Genomic DNA, 21011 nt, shown 5'->3' on the forward strand with positions numbered 1-21011 from the left:
TATCATTTTTAAAGTACAAGCTTTGGGACTCTCCCACCCCACAGGGTCCTAGAGGCCACGCTCCAGCCAAGCCCGGAAGTCTACACAGCAGTGAAACAGCCCTGCAGCCCGAGCTCCATGAGCCCAATTTGGCTGGCATGGGCCAGCCGTGGGGTTTTCTTTGTTGTGTAGACATACCCTCAGTGCTTTAGAAAGTTATGGCAGACAGCCCTGGAGCCTGTGAAGTCTTCAATGTACAAAAGAGGTACAGTGCAAGTATCCTTTCACTGCCCTGAAAATTCACCTCAATCTTGATCAGACGTGACTTCCTTCTAGGGGGCTTCACATTTGTCATGCTCACGTTACTGTAAAGAGGTACTGATAAGATGTTCACCACAATCGACTGTGAGTTGTAGACTAGAGCAAATTGTGTATCCTATCATGTCAGCAAACCTGATTCAAATATCTTGGGTTAATCACAGTTCTAACAAATACTGAAATAGGTGCTGAATGACCCAAATAATCACAGTAACAGAGGCATTCAGCACATTTGTTTAGCTTAATTCCTGACCCTCCACTTCCATTTTTCAGACACTGAAATTCCAGGCCCGCCACAAGTCACTAGTTCCTGTTTAATACAGTACCACACCTATGGTACTGTATTAAAACAGAGCTGAGATGTGGAGCTAAGATAAATCCTGTTGTATTCTTGTATATAAAAATATGAATTATGTTTCAACTTTTTTAGAAAGAGCTTTCTCTTTTCTTTCAGAAGCCCTCATAATTGTATTTATATATGTATACATGTGTGTGGCTGTATATATATATATATATATATATATATATATATATATATATACACACACACACACACACACACACAATATATATATATAGATTACACAGACAGATAGAACATCTCTCCCCTATAGGAAGGCTCCAGTGCAGGGAACTGCTCTGAAATCAGCTGTGAACAGCTGGCAATCAGAGGCAGAACCAGACTTCACAACATTTGAAAGAGAAGAAAGGTGAAAGTTAGGGTTATGGTGCAGATGTGCTAAATGTCCCTTCTTCTCACCTTATTAGAGGCTTACAGCACTCCCTGCTCCAAACAATTTCATTTATGTTCAATTTTGCAGATCAATTTTAAAACTTAAGTTTCCACCACCTACCCTTTTCCTACTTCAAATCAAATCAGTCCCATACTAAGGGGACAGTCTTCCATACTAGCATCAATGTAACTCTGATTCATATTAAAAATAATGGGAGTTAGGCACTTAAAACAAGTTCTCCCCAGATTTTGGTAGCAACATGGTTCACTTTTAGTTAAATAATATGATGCAACAACAAACCAAAACTGACTTAAATTCATTCCTCCTTCACCAAGGGCTGAGTGAACTTTGTGCATAAAAACAAACAGGAGTTGAGGTGGATTGAATTAAGTGCTTATCCAGCATATAAGCAAGACTGAGGGGCTGCAGCCAGGGTTCTTGGTCCTCGGATCCAACATTAGACTGCAGGATTCATTTGTGAACTAGTGTCCATTTTTGTCTTTTTGTTTAATAAATGCTCATAAGAAATCCATGCACACAGAGAAACCTATGGATTTTCACATTCTTTAAACACTATCTGAACAGCATATATTTACTAAGCACAATTTACATCTAAATGGTCTATGTAATTGAAAAGGTACTAGTTTTTGTATATCATATGCATACCATGTTAAACAAACCAATGCACAGGCTTTACTTCCTATCTCAACTTAAATACACTAGTTTTCTTATAATGGATTTCATAGTATATGTCATCTTCTACTCCAACATCCTCCCCAGAGAGAGGGCAATCTCCTGAGCCTCTATCACAGTCCCCCACAACCTGATCCCTTCTTTTTTTCCTCTCCCAGAGGCTCCATTGTCATGGCATTTCCACCTCCAAAGATTAACGCAGGGAAGGAGATCCACAGTTAAAGGCCATGCATGCGCCTGCATGCACACATGCAGTTTTACATGGCTCCATCTACAGTCACTTAATTCCATTCTAGTTTAGGACTGAGCTCAGGTTCTCAATTCTGATCCCCTTTGTGGCAGCACAGAGATTTGAGCTAGCAAGAGACTGTATATTGATTTTACATCATGAAAGGGTAAATGAAAAAAAAATATAACTTCATAATTCTTATTGTAAAACTGGGACACCCTCCTAACCCAGTCTGCACAGCCACTATCTTTGTCACCCCTTCAAATCTCTTAATAAGACTCACCTCTGTCATGTTACCTATGATAGCAGGACTCTGTTATGATGCCTAGTGATAATAGCTAGGGAGGTGGCCTTCCTTAGCATTTCTCATGCACCTGTTTTAATTATTTTTTTTAATCCAACTCAAAACAGTACACCTAGGACAAGATTGCATATGTAAGCTATAAACATTACACTTGTCTTCCACCTCCTTGTCATTCACTTATATTATACACCCAACTGTCATGTCTTAACCTTGCTAAATTATAAGGTCTGAGGGGCAGGGGCTATATTATACACTGGGTCCCCAGTCCAGTTTGGAGCTCTGGGCTCTACTGCAGTACAAAAAAGTAACAATGATTATAGTTAGGGCCCTACCAATTTCACAGCCGTGAAAAACGTGACACAGACCCATGAAATAAGCCCTTCCCCATGAAATCTGATATCCCCTTGTTCCTAGGAGCACCCCAGCGAAGGGGGATCCTAGTTCCGGCTGGGCTGGGGAGGGACAGGACTTTTCCATCCCCTGCATAGCTACTTGGGTGGAGGAGGGGGGCGGGAGAGACCAGACCCACCTCCTGGTGCCTCCCCCTGTTGCAGGATGCTCTGGGACTGGGCAGCAGCCCTGGAGGTTCCTACAGCTGGAGGCAGCTTGTGGAGTTGGATCCAATCTTCCCTGTGCTGTTAGGAGCACCCCAGCAAAGGGGGCTCCTAGCTGCTAGTCCGGGCAGGGCTGGGGCAGGACAGCTCTTTCCCTACAGGGCTGCTCTTGGGTATTTCTCCCAGCTGCAGATAGCTCCACACCCCTCCTCCCCACTCTGTCCAGCCCTGAAGTTAGAGTGACAATCTCATGACTCCCCTACAACAGGGTTGTGACCCCCCCCCATATCCTTTTGGGTCGGGACTCCCACGGTTACAACACCCTGAAATTTCAGATTTAGCATCTGAAAACATGAAATTTACCAATTTTCAAATCCTATGGCTGTGAAATTGACCATAATGGACCGTGAATTTGGTAGGGCCCTACTTATAATGACATTATGGGATAACTACCACATAGATTAATTATAAGCTTTTTGCATGTCCATTTTACACATTATTATTGCTAAAATTAAAGATCTATCATGCTTTTGTTGTTCTACTTACAAAATACTTGCATTGTTTCATTAATAGTAAAAGATGAATTTTTTTTCTGATGTGCAGAAATTTTAGCAGAAGACAGAACTGCTTTCAGAACCAATTTAAATTACTTGGTAACATCAAAAGAATTAGGTTAAGAATTTACCATTTGCAGAAAATGTGATTTGTACAATATACAGCAGTAAAATAAAGAAACATTTCACATAAAATACCTCAATACATACACAATACAGAGATACCTTGCAGTACTGCTAGGATTAGGGGGTCTACCAGCCTTTCCTTTATAAACTCTGTTTTTGAGCGGGCTTTAACGTAGGCTGTGTAAAGGGACACTGTCAAGTATTTGGAGCCCAAAATGTTGTTTTTGTTTAAAAATCTATTTTAAAAATCCAATAGAAATAACTGTTAAAAGCATTACTTAGTGGTGTTGAAAACCCAAATACCAACAGCATGGCAATAGTCTCACCCTTGCTAATGGTAACCTAGTAACAATAATGCGCAACTCCACCTACTATCTGGATAATAGCAATGCAGTCTATTTTGTTATGGAAACATCAACCCTGAAAGGACTGCACCTGGGGCAGAATGCAGCAGGAGGTCTCATCAGCACAGAAGTTACCGAGAGCACATCAGCCCAGTGTTCTTCTCCTGACACTGGCTCCCTGTAGAGCATGATGTTAAGTTTAAGAACTGCATCTTGATTATCAGAGCACTAAACAGCTGGGCACAGGATACCTAAAACAGCATCTCACCCTCAGGGACCAGAACTGCCCTTGATGCAGCTCCACTCCTCTGGTATCTGCCTCCAGGGTGAAGCCCCTCTGTGCAGAAAACAGGGCTTTCCTGGGGGCTAGCCCATACTGTAGAACTCTCTCCTGCAGGAGCTAAGGAGTACCACAAACCACACCATAGTGCGGTACAAATGCAAGACTTATTTTTTCAACCTTGCATTTGCTAAGAAGAGTATTACCATATTAGCTTACATTTAAAAACCACACATGCACCCTAACAATACGCTTTCGCCTGGGAGTAAGGAGCAGTACAGGAATGAAGAGGAAGTGCATTTGATAGATATTTGTCTCCTTGTTTCATTTCATATTTCTAGAAGGAACTAAGATACAGTGTTGGGTGCTGTGAAATAACCTAAGTAGGATAGAATCAGAACTGGAAGATTAAACTGATTTTAATGAAATGGAGAATGACTTAAATAAACCTGTTTAGTTTCTCTCCAACCTGAGCAAAGTACACAAGGTCAAAAACATCATAAACGGTAAAAATAAAATAAGTTTTTAAAATGTATTTTAATTCTAATAAAGCTATTGTTACAAAGAGCTTCTTTTTATATAATATACTTTTTATCTTAAAAGTGTCTCTTTAAAGGCCATTTCCTTGATTTCTTTTGAGACCCCTTTGCTTTACTTTCTTGTACAATAGGGTGAGAAGTCTTTTCTACACCCCTCAAAAAATGACAGAAGAGGGCATGGCTGGAGCATCTTGCATTCCACTAATCCAAGGCAAGAATAACTGACCCTAATGGGTTCTTGCAACCAGCAAAACTTAAAACTGCCCTGAGGCAGTCAGAAGAGTTCAAATGCTACATTTGAATTACTTTTCGGTTGGCCCCCTCCCCTCAAGTCCTGCACCACTGCATAGCTTTCATGGGCATCAGGGTATGTCTACACTGCAACTGAATGTGTGCCTCCCAGGCCCAGTAGACAGACACATTCTAAGGCCTGGTCTACACTAATGCCCTGGGTCCGTATTCCAATGGCTAGCCTATGCTGTAAAGTCCACACTGCTATTTTTGGTGCTCAAGCTTAAGCAGAGCCAACGCATGCCTGTCTACCAGAGCTGGGAGGCACACTTCCCATCTGCAGTATAGACCTAGCAAGTCCTAGTCAATAGAATTTAGGGTATGTACATTTTCATCCTAACAAAGCTAAATTCAGCCTTTGTATTTAGGTAGTTCAAAACGCAGGTTTTTTTAAAATGTGGTTATGCTTTTTGTACTTTAATTGAAAAAATTAATAAAAATTAGATTTGCAGGTTAGCTTTTTCACAATATGAACTTTAGGTTCTTTGGGAATCCAACACACCCCCACTCTCACACTCACTCAAAAGGCAGAATGTGTTTGCACTGGGGCATCTACTATAAATAACATATTAATTACATATTATTGTTTGTTGCATGTTAGGGATAAAACAAAATCATATTAATGAGACCACTGTACATTGGTGTACTATTCTAATTTTGCATTTACATGACTAAAATATCCAGGCAGTGTCTCTTTTATTATTTCTTAACTGTATAGCAGATTAGGGTGAAACACAAGTGTGTGCAAAAATCATCCCATTTATCTTTAATATATCTTTATACAACCTACATTGAAGTCCATTATAGAGTTTATAAAGGAAAGGCTGTAGACCCCCTAATCCTAGCAGTACTGTGATAAGTCATTTATTGATACCTCGGCATATGCCTTTTTATTCTGTCATTTATATCTAATTAAATGTCATATGCTGGAAGGCAACAACTGCAATAAGAGATCTTGCTGAGTAAACAAATTCAAAGGAAAAGGTTAGCAATTTTGCATAAACTGGAAATAGTCACCTTTCCTAAACAAACCTTTTTCTTTCACTGAAACGTAAACAGATATTTGAAAAAACATTTTTAAAAAAGGAAGTCAGCATTAAAATTTAAGATAATCCATGAAAGGCTAACCAAAACCCCTGTGCATACATAATCTACTTTTAGTGTAAGAACTGAAATATTTACTATTCAAGCTAAGACTTTTTCTCTATTTAGTCAAGATACATATCCAGTGATGAAAGATAAATTATAATGTTCACCCGAGGTGTTGCTGGACCCTTTATGGTGCCAGAGAGGGATTCAGGCTATAAATGGGCAATGGAGGCAAACATTACTTCCCTTATGACCGGCTACAAGTCACTTAACCTTAGAGTGGCATACGTTAGAGCAACTCCCAGGCTGCTTTCACAGATGCTCATGCTGAGCTGGTGAAGAAGCAGGAAGCTATAAGCAGTTCTCTGATGGTTCATGCCCACCTCATTCCCGTGGCAAACTGAGTGCCGAGCTGAACAGAGGAAGAATTGAGCTCCATATTTTGGTTATTCAATAGGTTGTGCTCTTCTTCAGTCAGTACTTGACCAATGTCCTTGCATGTTATTAGGGGGCACCGTGTTTTCAAAGGTATCATCTTTCAGACAAGATTTTAAAAAGGATTGCCCTGGCTTGGTCATTAAACCTTCTCCTCTCCTCCCCTCCCACCCACCCCAAATTATTTGCTAGTTTGCCTGTACAACCTTCATTTGGGCCCCTGGTGTTCATGAATTATGAGACATAACTACACAATCTCATACTATTTTTTCACAAGATGCCTGCCTTTTTCTGTGTTCTGGGAAAATGGGGTAACTGAAGGGGTAACTAGTTAATATTTCTTTTTACCTCATCGTTCAGTGTGTGGCCCTGGGTCTTATTTACTGCACACCATCTAAATCCTGTTCTGAATACAAAATTATTAATTTCCTCTGGGGCTTTTCTATAGTACTTATCACAAACAATCCATTTATCCTCACAACGCCCCTGTCAGACGGTATTATCATCATCTCCATTTCACAGATGGGGCACTAAATCAAGAGAAAGCAAGTTCAAAATTGTCAAAAGTGTCTACCAATTGTGGTTGCCCAACTTAACACACCCAGTTCCTGATTTTACAGAGTACTTAGCATGTATATGATACTTTATATGTTCAAAGCACAGCTCTCCTTCACTTCATTACCGCTTTGACCCCACAGTCTCAAGTCAGGCACCCAGGAAATGAGGAACTTATGATGAGTGGTTACCTGTGAAAAGTTTGGCTTAAGTGATTTGCCCAGCATTAAGAATACTGTGGCAGAGGAAGGGGCAGAATTCAATTCACAAGGATGTCATTCAACTGTCTTAACCACAAGACCACCCTTTCCGTTTCTGCAGTCTCCTGCCACATACATTACATAACTACCTACTTCTGCAACAAATGTGTCAGGACTTCTATAGACAACAGCCGCATTTGCTACACAACCCTGATTCACTCCCCGAGAACTGTCTATTCTGTGCACTGCACTAATGAATAGACAGTTCATTCAAGATGAATTCACAGTACCCTACACATATGAAGAGAATTTCACTTAATTACAATGCCAAGCATGTCAAGCACACATCAACTCTGCCCATCTTAGAGTGTTTAGGTTTTTAAAATCCATAAATTGTTTCAGCAAATGATCACAGTGACTATTTTGCAGGTCACGCTATACAGCAGGTGCACTCTACACGTACAATGTGTACTCTTTTAGTCCTCTCTTAATAAATTGATGTGACTAGAGCCTTTAAATATTCTGACCTCTACCATTAAACTTCTCTGTAATAAAAGACTTAATTTGTGTTCTTTCTTTACAATGGGTTCAGATCAATTTTCACTCTCTGAATGAAGAGACTGAACAGTTATAATGGTATTATTTTGCCTTAATCAATGTAGGAATGAAAAAGATACCAAGATGGTACAACAGTTAATAAGGTAGCTAATGCAATTCCCAGAACTATACTTGAAGGGCAATATATGAAGTTTCAGTCCTGCTTCTTAAGTGCTAATGTTCTCAAAGAATACTATGTAGATATGATTAGATCCCAAAAATGGATTTGAAGCAAAAAAGATGAACTGACACATTAAATACTTGAAGAATAAGGTAACTGTAGTTTATCATAGGGACCATAATCAAATGTACAAATATTTTATGACTTTAAAATTGTCTGCACTCCAAAGAAAGGGTATTGTAATATGATGCAGAATCCAATGCCAGTATAAAATTGTCTCTCTCAAAAAATGAAGAGGAAAAAAACCCTCCATATATTCTAAACACAGATTTTCTGTTTGTTCTTATGACTCAGAGCCCCCTGGCACTAGGTTTAGCATCATATTGCAATGCCATTTTTTCTATAAAATACTTTAGTATAAAGTTGGAAGAGCATTCTAGGAATAGGTAAGTATAAGACCACTTCCCATGCATCCTCTTTGCCTCAGAATCCTCATGTCCAGTTCTGCCACAATTGCTGTGCTCTGGAATCAAACCGAGAAGTTGGAGAAAGCTTGGGAAGTAGCATGGTGAGATGTGGGTTCTAGTCTCAGCTCTACCACTGACCTGCTGTGTGACCTTTGGCAAGTCACTTTACCTCTCTCGGTCTCAATTTCACCATAAGTAAAAGGGTGATCATGATACTTTACTTTGTGAATTACATACACATTACATAAGAGCTAAATATCACTATTATTGCATGTACAAATAATAACACATTTCACCGAGCTCCCATCTCTGTGTTTGGAGAGTGAGAGATGGAGGGGCAGAGCTTGAGTCAAGCCGGGACCCAGGTTCAAGTCCTATTGCTTTGCAATGTAGACAGAGACTCAGTGGACTCATGCTACGGGAATCTGCCAAAAGTATCTCGCAATCCTTCTGACCTTCTTTGTCCTCTGGACAGTCAAGTTTTCCCACACTGCACACGAAGAGAGGGCTAGAGCAGTCACATTTGGGGAGGATACTAGGAAATCTGGGAATGGATGGTTGGACTCAGGCCATCATATGCAGTGTAGATGCTGGAGCTCCAGGCTGGGACCCAGGGTTCAACAATTCCTAACCAAGGGTTACAAATGAGTGTAGCTGCTATAGTCCTATGTTAACAAACCCAAGGTCTTTTAACTCGACTTCTACTAACCCTGAGCTTAAACAGCAGAATAGACATATCCTTTGGCACCCAAATGCCTACCTTCCCCTGGTGTATAAATCACTGTGGGCGTCGGGGAGGAGATAGGCACCCAGGCGCCTAGAGTGAGGCCGCAGTGCACATTCTTAGGGGCCAAGTCACAAGCGCGTAGGGAGCTTTTACTGCACAAGTAAGCTGAGAAGCCTACAGGGTTAGTCACCAGCTGAGTGGAAGTACTGTGGATTGCAGCGGTGCCTAGAAGTGGGAGTTAGGCACCTAAGTACCTCCACAGATTGTATCCTAAGTAAAAATAAAGAATTGTGAAATCAAAAGCTAAGTCGTCTTGTTTAGGGCCGTACATTGACTACTCACAAAATACACCATGGTCAACTGTCCTTTTTACAAATATAGATATATTTCAAATATCTTGAATTTTGGTAACTAAGACTTCAGTTCATGAGTGTCTATTTAGAATTTATACCAAGTTATACTATATGCTGACTCCATTATAGCTGCTGCGTTACTGCAATTAACATCTTTGTATGTGACCTCCTATTAAACATGATTGCTGCAATTTGAACTCAAACTCAAAATAAATTACTATCTTTCACCCTTAGGCACTCAGTTCAACTTGAAATATTGAGCTGCCCCTCTAGAGAAAAGAGATGAAGGTCACACAAAGGACACTTTTATTTTTTTTCCAGTAAAAGAACTTAATAGTTTTTCTCAGGCTTTGGGTCTTTGTTGTACTGGTTGACTGATAAGGTGAGAGAAGACAGGGGACACAGATAAGCCTGTCAAACCACAACAAAAATTTCTGTTTAATGCCACCTTCTGTAGATAAGGCAGAGTCACTATTTCAGAAAACACAGCAGACAAGCTCTGACTTGCTGTGTTTTTAAAACTACCATGAATGCACACAGTTATGTTTACAATCATTTAAATATATGCATTTTTGTAGCATACCTTTGCACAATGGTTGTGGCATGGTTAAAATCTGGATGAGCAAAAGGGATGAGACATCTCTGTAAAGTACTGGAACCTCTGGTAATTCTTCACTGCTCATCCTGAAAAATTATTAAAATCATCACTTTTGACACTATAATCCATCTTTCATTTTTACATTGTACTTTGCATTTTAATTTTAAATGTTTGTCATTGCAATATTACATGATCGCAAGCTTTTGGAATTCTAATATCTGATAATACTAATGAAACTATAGTTTTAAGATCACATTTTAGTCTATGGTATTTATGACAAATCACAATTTGAGCATCTGACTATTGTTACTAGTAGTTTTAAGCTTTTAAAACTGTCTGTAAAAAACGTTTCTCAAGACCTAAAGATACAACGCACCTGCGACATTCAATGTGTCTCCCTAAATGCTCATGATCCACAAACTCCCAGTCATTCACAAAAACAATTTATAAAAAACCTTAAAATTCTGGCAGGCAATTTAGGGTGTTCCTCCTCAAAAGGTTTAGCACATATACATATAGATTCACACACACATGCACGCACACACACACACACATCATTACAGTATTCAAGATTAACATTCTGTCCCACAGGATGAATTCCACCAAAAAACACTGAGATCCTATTTAAGACTTTCCTTTCCGTCATGATATGGAATAAGAACTGTACTGCCATATGTTTAGGCTTGGAAGGCTTAGATTTTTATCGGTAAATGTTGATTTCACTATACACACACAAAAACCAACAAAAATATTTACATCAACAATAATCAAAATTTACAGATAGGCAAAGTAAGAAAAATGCTGCTTGAGAACTTATTAGAGTTTGATGTAAGGATATTTACTTTGTATACTTTGACATGGGATATTGACAATTTGTGTTGTAATGGTTATACAGCTTTAACATTTTGAATCTCAATGTCTACTGTCAATGAATAACTATTGTCTGATTCCCATATTGTCTGACTCCTGCCATAATTTCCTGCAACTGTGAAAATTTAAATTGATTAAAGAAATGCTTAAATCCAAAATTTTGCACAGCTATAAATACTTAAATTGATAAAAATAAAACATACTTAAAATAAACATTAAGAAATAAACATAAATGTTTAACAAATACACATATCCATCAGAATTATAATAAAAATAAAAATTGAATTCTGCCAAGCCTACAAATGTTAGGGTAAAGGAAAAAAGTCAGCTAGATTTCTGCCCGATTTTTAGGGTCTCAATCCTGCAACATTTTATTATGAACCATAAGTTTTATGAAAAAATTCATATGGCTAGAAAAAGATACTACAGATTTCCTGTTTGATTAATCAGTTTCATTCAACAATACAATTTTATCAGTTATCTACTTATAAGTAAGGCTACGTTTTAGTCACAGGTATTTTTAGTAAAAGTCATGGACAGGTCACGGGCAGTAAACTAAAAATACCTGTGACTAAAACTTGGAGTGGGGGGGGCTGCTGCCTGGGGGTGCCCCGGGTGCTGGGGGTAGGCTGGCAGCAGCCCAGGACCTCTGCTGGTGGTGGAGGGGGAGGCGGAAGGCGGCGCATGGCCCAGGACCCCCGCTGGTGCTGGGGGACGGGGGGGGACGGGGGGTTGGTGGAGCCAGCAGACTTCCTATCTGGCTCAGCGCCTCTTCTCCCCACCCCCCACCACCAGCAGCAGAGTTTGGGTGTGGAAGGGGGCAGGGAGTTGGGGCACGGGACAGGGTGAGCCACAGTTGGCCGGACCTGCAGAGGGGGCAGGTAAACAAACCGGCCCGGCCCGCCAGAGGCTTTCCCTACACAAGCGGCGACCCCTGTTTGAGAAACCCTGACCTAGTCCCATTTTCAGAAATGACACAGGCAATTAGGAGCTTAAATCTCATTGAAACATAGGGATGTAGGCTCCTAAATCACTTAGGCACTGTTGAAAATTTTACCCATGATTAGTTTTATTTTGCTTTTTGTGAGATAGATTTATAAAAGTTTCATTAGGCTGGTGCCCTAAATTATAAACAAGTCATTTTAATACATTTCTCACCTTAATTTTTTTTCCAGAATTTTAAATTCACTAAAAAAAGAGAGAAAGAAAGAAAAAGAACTCTTAACTCTAGTTGGTCATGTTCATATTTGAAAAGTTCTTTCCTTCAGAAGGTATCAGAGTTAAAGCCATTTCACAGCAACAGACAATTAGGTCAAATGCCAATTTTGACATGATAAATTAGATAAGATTCCAATTTATATAGTATGCAGTGATGACTGGCAACATCACAAAAAAAGTATGGAAGACTCACTTTTTAAATGCGAGAACAAGTGAAATGCTTGCCTAATTTATTCATTCCATATGAATTGGAGAAGTAAAGCTATATGAAATGTCAAGGTTTTCGATAAGCTGCTTCAGTCTACGTCAATAACTGCAGCACATTAAGCACTTAAAAAGCGCTCTGTCATTCGTTAACAGCCTAAGCAACTTCTTCATTATGACACTGAAACTGCATTTATAAACTCTGTTTAGAGTATGGAACTTATCCATCCTGCTAATCCTCTATGCATATGAGAAAGCCTGATAAGTCTGACTTTCCAACAGATTGTACCACAGTAGCAGCTAATGAAAAGCTAGTTAATATAACTTCTCATGGTGCTGAAGCAAGGTACTGTAAAATGAATCCATGCATCCATTTTGAAAATAATCTATACGATACAGTACAACGAGGCACCTTCTGATATGTCCATAAATGGAAAATTTGTTACTGGATTTCCTTTCTGGGACTGACTTCTCCCTCTAGTCCAAGACAACTGGGCTACATTTCTCTGGCAAAACAAAAGTCCATGGGCTGGGACCGGGAGCAATTGTGGAAATGCTCCACTTTACCCTTCTGTAGCTCCTGAGAGAGTCTCCTCGAGTACAAAGCACCTCTTAATCTCTGGTTTACTCCATTTGGCCTGTTCTGTGATGATGAAGGGAAGGGGAAACAAAGCCAGTCTATGGGTGATCTCATCAGGGAACAAAGCCCTAGAAATATTGGTCCCCAAGGGAGAGAAGAGAATGACACACAAGCTATAAACATTAGGATTTTCAATAAATAAGGTGTGAAGGCTGAACCAAGGCTCTGTTTGCATTGTCAGGGGCAATCTGGCGGAAGGGAAGAAGAGTGGCCAAGTACAGAAGCTTCATCAACAAGGACAAGCCTACACCACTTCTAAATTCTACTCTTTGTATTGGGCACCACATAGGACATAACATAGCTTTACGTTGTTGCCCTTTTGCTGCTAATGTTTGTGGGCTTTTGCAGCAGGTCAGTTTTTCATTTGATGAGAAATTGGTGATGCAGTGTCAATGTATTTTCTAATACGATTTATTTAAAAAATGCTCATAACTCTTGTTTCCCTGAACAGAGGTGGGGTCACAGACTGTATATAGGCAACTGCCACTTGCAGAAACCTCAACTAATGTACCACTGTCACTGTCTTTTGGTCTCTGTCTCTCATGGACTGTCTGCTTAAAACATTCCCTCTTCCTCCCTCAGCCCCTGAGCTTTACTCCTGGTAAATGCAAAGCTGCTCATTTAGCACCACATGGTGTCAAAAGGTGGCTTGACCATAATCTTCCTTTTGTGCAGCTTCTCTGCAACACACAAGAAACGAGCAGAAAAGGTTTGACTGCCCATCCAGGCAAAGAGCACTTTAACTTGCAGTTGTTAAGAGAACTGTGCCTGGGTGCACGTAGCGTATAGGGGAACTTCACAACTTTTTATGGACAGTTCCATCCTGAGTGCTTATATATCAGGGGTGGCCAAACTTACTGACCCTCTGAGCCGCATACGACTATCTTCAGAAGTTCGAGAATCAGGGTGCGCCTGCTGGGGCTCGGGGACTTCAGCCCTGCTCCTGCTGAAGCCCCGGCAGATATGCCCCTGGCAGGTGGAACTGAAGCCCCGATCCCCTCCTCCCTGCTGGGCAGAAGCCCCTACCTCACCGCCCTGCTACAAGGCAGAAGCCCCAAGCTCCCTTCCCTCCCCCCCTCATCTAGTAGGTGGAGAATGTGGGGGGCTCTGCGAGCCATACTTTGACTTTTCATTCAAGCACTCAATGAGGCATCACCCAAGAATGGAAGCAATCTCTCAGGTAGCCAGATCCCTCACCAATTATGGAGGCAGATCTTGGCATAGACTGGGGCTGTTAGCAAACTGACTTTTTTTTTTTTAAGTAGAAGTATTATTTTGATTTAATTTTCCTATACGTTTGGCATAAAATCTCCAGCCTGATATACAAATTAGTGTCAGTTGTGTAGAGGAAAACCAAGCTTAAAGTGTGAGATCTAGAGTCAGGAGATTTTAAGTCTAAATTTGTATTTATATAGAGAAAGTTATTAACATTATATAAGAGCTGCAAAAATACAATGCAATGTTGTTTGTGTTTTGTAGATTATTTACAAAGCTGAAAATGAAAAAAACCTGTTATAAAAGGATATAGTTATGCAACTAATCTCCTTACGAAAACTGTTTTCAATTAAAATGTTAATTTAAACTAAAAATGAGATAGAACAAATCCAGAATGTTACTAGGAAGTTTTGTTTTTTTACAAAACAAAGAACCTGGATGAACAGTACTCTTCTGACACAGAACTGGTTTTGCTAGTGTTGGTTTTTGTCTGAAGATTAGAGGTAGCACAAGTGAACACGTTAGTGATGTTCAGTCAAAAGTTGCTTAGCTGTTGGGACTTTGTCATTATGCTGTTTGCAATCAGAATAAGCAAGTGAAGCTATTTGGATCTTTTTCTTTTATTGACAGATATTCTCCTACTGGGAGAGTCCTGACCTGGGAAAGATGATGATTTAAATTACTAAAATGCTTAGTTAGACTCAAAATGACAGAGTACAATCCATTTCCTAAGCCTGCACTGATATTTCTCCAACAACCTTCTAACCTTCTGCAGGTTATTGGCAAGAGTTGTAGTAAATCAGCTTCTCATTATGCTGAGTTCTTACAACTGTATCTGAAAAAGATGCACTTTAAAAAGATCCTGTGAATTTTGAAGCAGCTTCAAATCACACATGCTCAATATGTCATAGTTCACTCCAAGATTCTATTTATTTCTTCAAATTCCAAAAGTGTAATTACAGGAGCTCAAACTGTGCTCTGGGTGCTTACTCTACAAATTAAAATCACAAAATAATGCAAAAAGACTGGCTGCAACTATATCCTCCTTTGCCACCCTTTCCTCAACAGCTGTAGAGAAGAAAAAAGATGGGCTTTGCAGTGTGCTCAATAGGTTACCAATCTGAGCTCCGAAGGACTAAGGCAGGTAACAGCGCAAAACTGAAGAACCTTAACAGAATGCCCAGCCAGCAGCTCCCTCTCATTTCTACTGAGGGAGCTCCAGCTTGAGTTCCTCTGCTGATCTGAACTGTGGTAATATGGCATGATGAGAAAGGCTCTTCCTCGGGTAAACAGGTCCTGAACCACTTAGGGCTTTATAGGTTAAAACCAATACCTGGAATTCTACACATGTAGTATAATGGAGTAATCAAGGCAGAGTTCCTCTTGTATGGCTTTTATAGATAAAGAATGGGTACAAGAACACTTGGAAAACCTGAACCTGTCAGCACTAATTACAGTAAATATTTAGAAAACCAAGAAACATCAGTTTCAGAAGTAAGAAACCTATTATACCACCAGCTGCATCTGTAACTACTTATCTCAGAGGTTTTTGAGCACAGTATCTAGTGTGGCCCATAGCTCCATAATCACTAAGGGCTCTAAGTTCCATAAACAGGCTCTGTGTAAACCTGTACAGGTTCCATGGGACTTGTTTGCTACATCACATAGATATGAAATCTTTCAACTGATTCAAAAGCTCAAATAGAAAAAAAAAAAAATCTCAGTAGCCACTCACAGCCAAATCTCCCTCTTCTCCCCTAATACCCTCCACAGACATAGGTAATCCTTCGTTTGTGATTCCCATTGTTAAACTTTAATATTATGAAATTAGGCACAAGCAGTACCCAAAATGCCTTTCACGGGGAGATAGGCTATCCCTGGCTGACCAATGACTGCTTGTAGAGATCAGTATGGAAATCATAATATATGGAGAAAACTTTAGAAAGGTAACTTTCAAGTGTTCTTCATGCAGAGCACGTTGCACTAATCCAATCCTGATATCACACCCAGGTGTGTTTTACTGTAACCAGGTCCACATCCAAGCGAAAAGGCAGCAAATGCTTAACTAGAAGCAGGCCTGGTCATTACAGTGATTTTTCCTAAATATCATAAATTCTGACAGCCCCTGCCACAGTCATCCAAGATCAGTTTTGAAGGCCCAGTAACCATTCATCCACCAGTCCTCAATTTACTGGAAGCTCTTAGACCAATCTTTAGCAATAGGGAGAGGGGAGAAGCACTCAGACTGCAGAACTGTCAATGGGCATGCTGACAGAGCCAGTGGCAGCATGCCTCCAAGCCCAGGTTGAAAGACTTAGGCTCATGCTACCACATTAAAAATAGCCATGTAAACAGCACTTTTATGTTGCAGCTCGGGCTTTGAAGCCCAACCCCTTCACTAGGCTTCAGAGCCCAAGCAGCAACATCTACACAGCTATTTTTAGTGCACTAGCACAGGCTCCGTAAACCTAAGGCTGTCGACCTGGGCTTCAAGGCTCATGCTGCAAGCTGTGTAGACATATCCAATATGGCCACAGGGGAGCAGCTCATCTATGAGGACAGTGCTCGGTATGCAGAGATAGAGGGACTCAGCATCCTTCTGGTAATACTAGCTGCTCCCTTAGAGGGGATCAATGTGGTTTCAAAGGAGGGAGAACCTAGCCTTTCCCACCACTCTCAGTAGTGGTGGTAGCAGACCTTTCATATCCCCTCTCATTAAAAAGAGGCGACAAGGCAGAGAGATTGAGGAAAAGCAGAAAGATGAGTCTCCACAAAGAGGAGATATCCAGATTTTACTGCCACACAAAAAAGAGCATCAATTCAAAGCTCTGGATGTCCTTGAATATAATACACATAACTGAACAGATTGCCTTAATTGTTCTAATAAAGAACAATATTTTAGCATAGATTTTTTTCTTGGTCTTCTCACAGATCTCCCTATTGCCCAGTTTTTCACACCTCTACACTCCCAAAAGCCAAGGAGAAAAAGTCGGTCTTGCAGTGTGCCCAAAAGAACAACAAACTCTCGTTAATTCAGACCAGGATCATTTGCGACTCTTTCCCCTTCCTGCTTGTCTCTAACTGAATGATTTCCTCTCCACCTCCTCCACCATTTGGTTATTTGTCATCTTTGCACGCACACAACCTCCATGCTTTCCTCCATACTGTTCCACAATGCATGGTGTTTATTGCTAGGTATCTGGGGATTTTCCATTAATTTAATTATATATTTTTCTTTTAAATAAATATTCAGACAACTTTTACTATTGGATTCAGGCACTCTCATGAGGTTAACCACAAGACCAATGTGAAGGAAGGAAGTATGAAAGAATAAAAGAGAAATTAGGATAAAGTACCTCAAAGAAAAAGGGGTCACATTTTATATCAAAATTCCATTTAGAAATAGTTTCAAAAGGGTTAATAAGTGATTTATAGATGTTTTAATATATGGTTAATCAATTGTTATAAAGTCCAACAGATCAATAAACTGCTTATAATAAACTATGACACATTCTAGCCTATAACCATTTTGACATATACTATTTATGTCAGTAACATTCTTATAACATCTATTAATCATTTAATGTGAGGGAGGGATAGCTCAGTGGTTTGAGCATTGGCCTGCTAAACCCAGGGTTGTGAGTTCAATCCTTGAGGGGGCCACTTGGGGATCTGGGGCAAAATCAGTACTTGGGTCCTGCTAGTGAAGGCAGGGGGATGGACTTGATGACCTTTCAAGGTCCCTTCCAGTTCTAAGATATAGGATATCTCCATTTATTATTAATTATTATTATTATTATTATAACTCTTTATAAATCATTTGTAAATGGAATCTTAACATAAAGTGTGACAAAAAGAGTTGCTTCCATTGTCCCTGGCTATATAAGTTAAAAGATCAAAATGTACAGAAAATTACAAGCCCAATTTCCTACCATCCTTAATGTTGGGCCTACTTGGCTTAACAGTATTACTTTAAATCACAAATATTAATCTCTAATATTTTGTATAAAACAGATTTGAAAATTCTTCTCCGCAAAGAAATACACTGTGTGTTAGACATTAAGTTTTGTATCTTACATGCTTGGCAATTCAAATTGTTGACAAGTAAAGATTTTTAGCTTCAGAAAGTTGTAACTCATTTTGTCCACAGAACTATACTGATGTTGGGTATTTTAAAATACTTACTGTGAATTCCTATCCTGCATTAGCTGTGTTAGTTTTCTCCATGGGTTATACGCAGAGTCAATGCTGTAAAGCCGCATGTGCATGGCCAAAACATGGAACAGCTGATCTGAATTGGTGGGGGGGAAAAAAGATAATTTTGTTAAATATATCTAAACTATTTTATATCAGTTTACCACTATTTATTTCCTAAGCCTTCTACAAAACCTGATATCTTTTAGAATGTTATAAATGATGCTCTAATGACAGGTCTACAAGATCCTCTCTCTCATAACTTCCCCTATGCTTCGAAACCCAGGGATTATACCTAGGGCCCTACCAAATTCATGACTGTGAAAAACGCGTCACCTGGTCTCCCTTGTGAAATCTGGTCTTTTGTGTACTTTTATCCTATACTATACAGATTTAATAGGGGAGACCAGCATTTCTCAAACTGCGGGTCCCAATCCAAAACAAGGTTGTGGGGAAGGGGGTCGCAAGGTTATTGTAGGGAGTCATGGTATTGCCACCTTTACTTCTGTGCTGCCTTCAGAGCTGGATGGCTGGAGAGTGGCATATGCTGGTTGGCCGCCCAGCTCTGAAGGCAGTGCCGCAGCCAGCAGCAGCACAGAAGTAAAGGTGGCAATACCACGACACCCTTATTTCTGCACCGCTGCTGGCAGTGATGCTGCCTTCAGAGCTGGGCTCCCAGCTAGCGGCCGCAAAGCTTCCTGCTGTCGGGGGAGGTTCCTGGAGGTGGGTCTTACCCGGCCCCAGGAGCGGCTTCTGCAGGGGAAGAGGAAGTCCCATCCCTCACCAGCCTGGCCAGGACCAGCAGCTGGAGCCTGGCGTACAGTAGGAGCCAGAGCGCTCACTGCTCTGCCCTTATATTTATCAACAGAACTAACTATTCATGGGGTATAATTAGGGCCCTACCGAATTCACGGTTCATTTTGGTCAATTTCACTGTCATAGGATTTTAAAAATCGTAAATGTCATGGGGGTTTCAGATATTTAAATCTGAAATTTCATGGTGTTGTAACTGTGCAGGTCCCACGGTGTTGTAACTGTGCGGGTCCCAACTCTAAAGGGTGTCATGGAATGGGGGGGGTGTCTCAAGGATATTGTAGAGGGGGTTGCAGTAATGTTACCCTTATTGTGCGTTGTTGCTGGCGGTTACTCGTGACACACAAGGTTTTTATAATACAACTTCACAATATCAATCAGAATTTACGAGTTGCATAGATACAGCCCCAATTCAAAACAGTGACACCATGCTCTCACTTGTTTGTCTCGTATCTGAAGTACTCTTCTTGTGTTCCATATGTCTAAGGTTTAAAATTCCTAAAGTTGCTGGAATCAAAGGTTCAGATTCCAGCCCTTCATCTTTTGGGGGTAGAAACTTTTAGTGCCACAAGTTTATTATGCAGTCATCTTTTGGATAAGACTTTAAAAACAAAGTTTCTGCCTACTCTGCATTGACATTACAGATAGCATGGTATTTTTCTTAAGAACACTATTTTGCCCACATATCCTTTCTGCAATGCGTTGTGCAGTTTGTCATCACCCTCCAACCCACATGTGACTGTATGTCAAGGGCCCTGGATATATATATGATTATTTTCAAAATACTTTTAAAATCCTTTTGAACAAAAGGCGCGATTATACTATTAATGTAAGTTATTACAGAATTATATATTATATGTGATTATTGCCACATAGATGCGAATTGTACAATTGGTCCATACAAACAAACTAATATATTCATGAATTATGGATAACTATTCACTTGGACTACATACATCTGCTCTTTTTTCAGATTTCCTCTTTGTTATGTAACTTAGGCTGGCAGTCACAATCAGTGCAGGCACCATCTTCAGAGTGGTCCCTAATTTTTACATTTTGCAGATTTTGAGACCCCGGGAAGCGCTTTCAATTACTCCTTGTATGTTTATTGTACAGTTACATCCCTAGTGAAAATGTATATGCTATTCTACTGTAATGTTTTGATATGAAAGTCCTATTTTTAAAAAATGAACCTTCTAGGTTTCCCATAATTTGGCTCAGTTTTTCCTTTTCCCTTTCTTCACTACATATTTTCTTTCAACTTACACTATATTGGTGTCTTCTGCTGTGTCTGTTTCAGTGTCTGCCCCACTCTAATTTTTCTGTAAAGTTAAATAATGGTTCCTTCTTATTTTCACTCTCTCTTCCTCTACTTCCCTTCAATTTTTCCTTTTTGCTCAATCCTCTCTCCCATTTTCTCCTCAAATCTTTTACTTCTTTCTCTTGCTTCATGTTTAATGTCTCTCCTTTCCTTCTCTTTCTGCAACCCCCATCACGTACTCATTCCACCTGCACACATATCTACAGGTCTCCATATTTAAATAAAAATAGTTGCTATTAATTTATTTTCCACAAATAGACAATTACTCAGAGGTATTTGGTGGCCAAAAAAGTCTTATGCTACAGTCAGCTGACTCTGCCGGAGCCTGAGGGCTGTAATTAGTTCCCGGGGTTTGTAAAATAATTGAAGATGTAGATGACACTGGAACTGATTGCTGTCACCTGCTTTCTGAATAAAATCAGTCAATGAGGATAAAATAAATCCTCATT

General features: G+C 40.0%; 1 protein-coding gene across 1 annotated transcript in view; it reads right to left on the reverse strand.

Moving 5' to 3' along the window:
• Positions 1–21011, reverse strand: part of UBR3 (ubiquitin protein ligase E3 component n-recognin 3) — a 217142-nt gene that overhangs the window by 21104 nt on the left and 175027 nt on the right. Inside the window, exons 32-33 of the mRNA XM_054043660.1 lie at positions 18420–18525; positions 10073–10173 (exon numbers count right to left, since the gene is read on the reverse strand). Coding sequence (XP_053899635.1) covers positions 10073–10173; positions 18420–18525 — 207 coding nt within the window. The remainder of the gene's footprint in view (positions 1–10072; positions 10174–18419; positions 18526–21011) is intronic.

The sequence above is a fragment of the Malaclemys terrapin genome, chromosome 11 (genome assembly GCF_027887155.1).
Source record: "Malaclemys terrapin pileata isolate rMalTer1 chromosome 11, rMalTer1.hap1, whole genome shotgun sequence".
Taxonomy (NCBI): domain Eukaryota; kingdom Metazoa; phylum Chordata; order Testudines; family Emydidae; genus Malaclemys; species Malaclemys terrapin.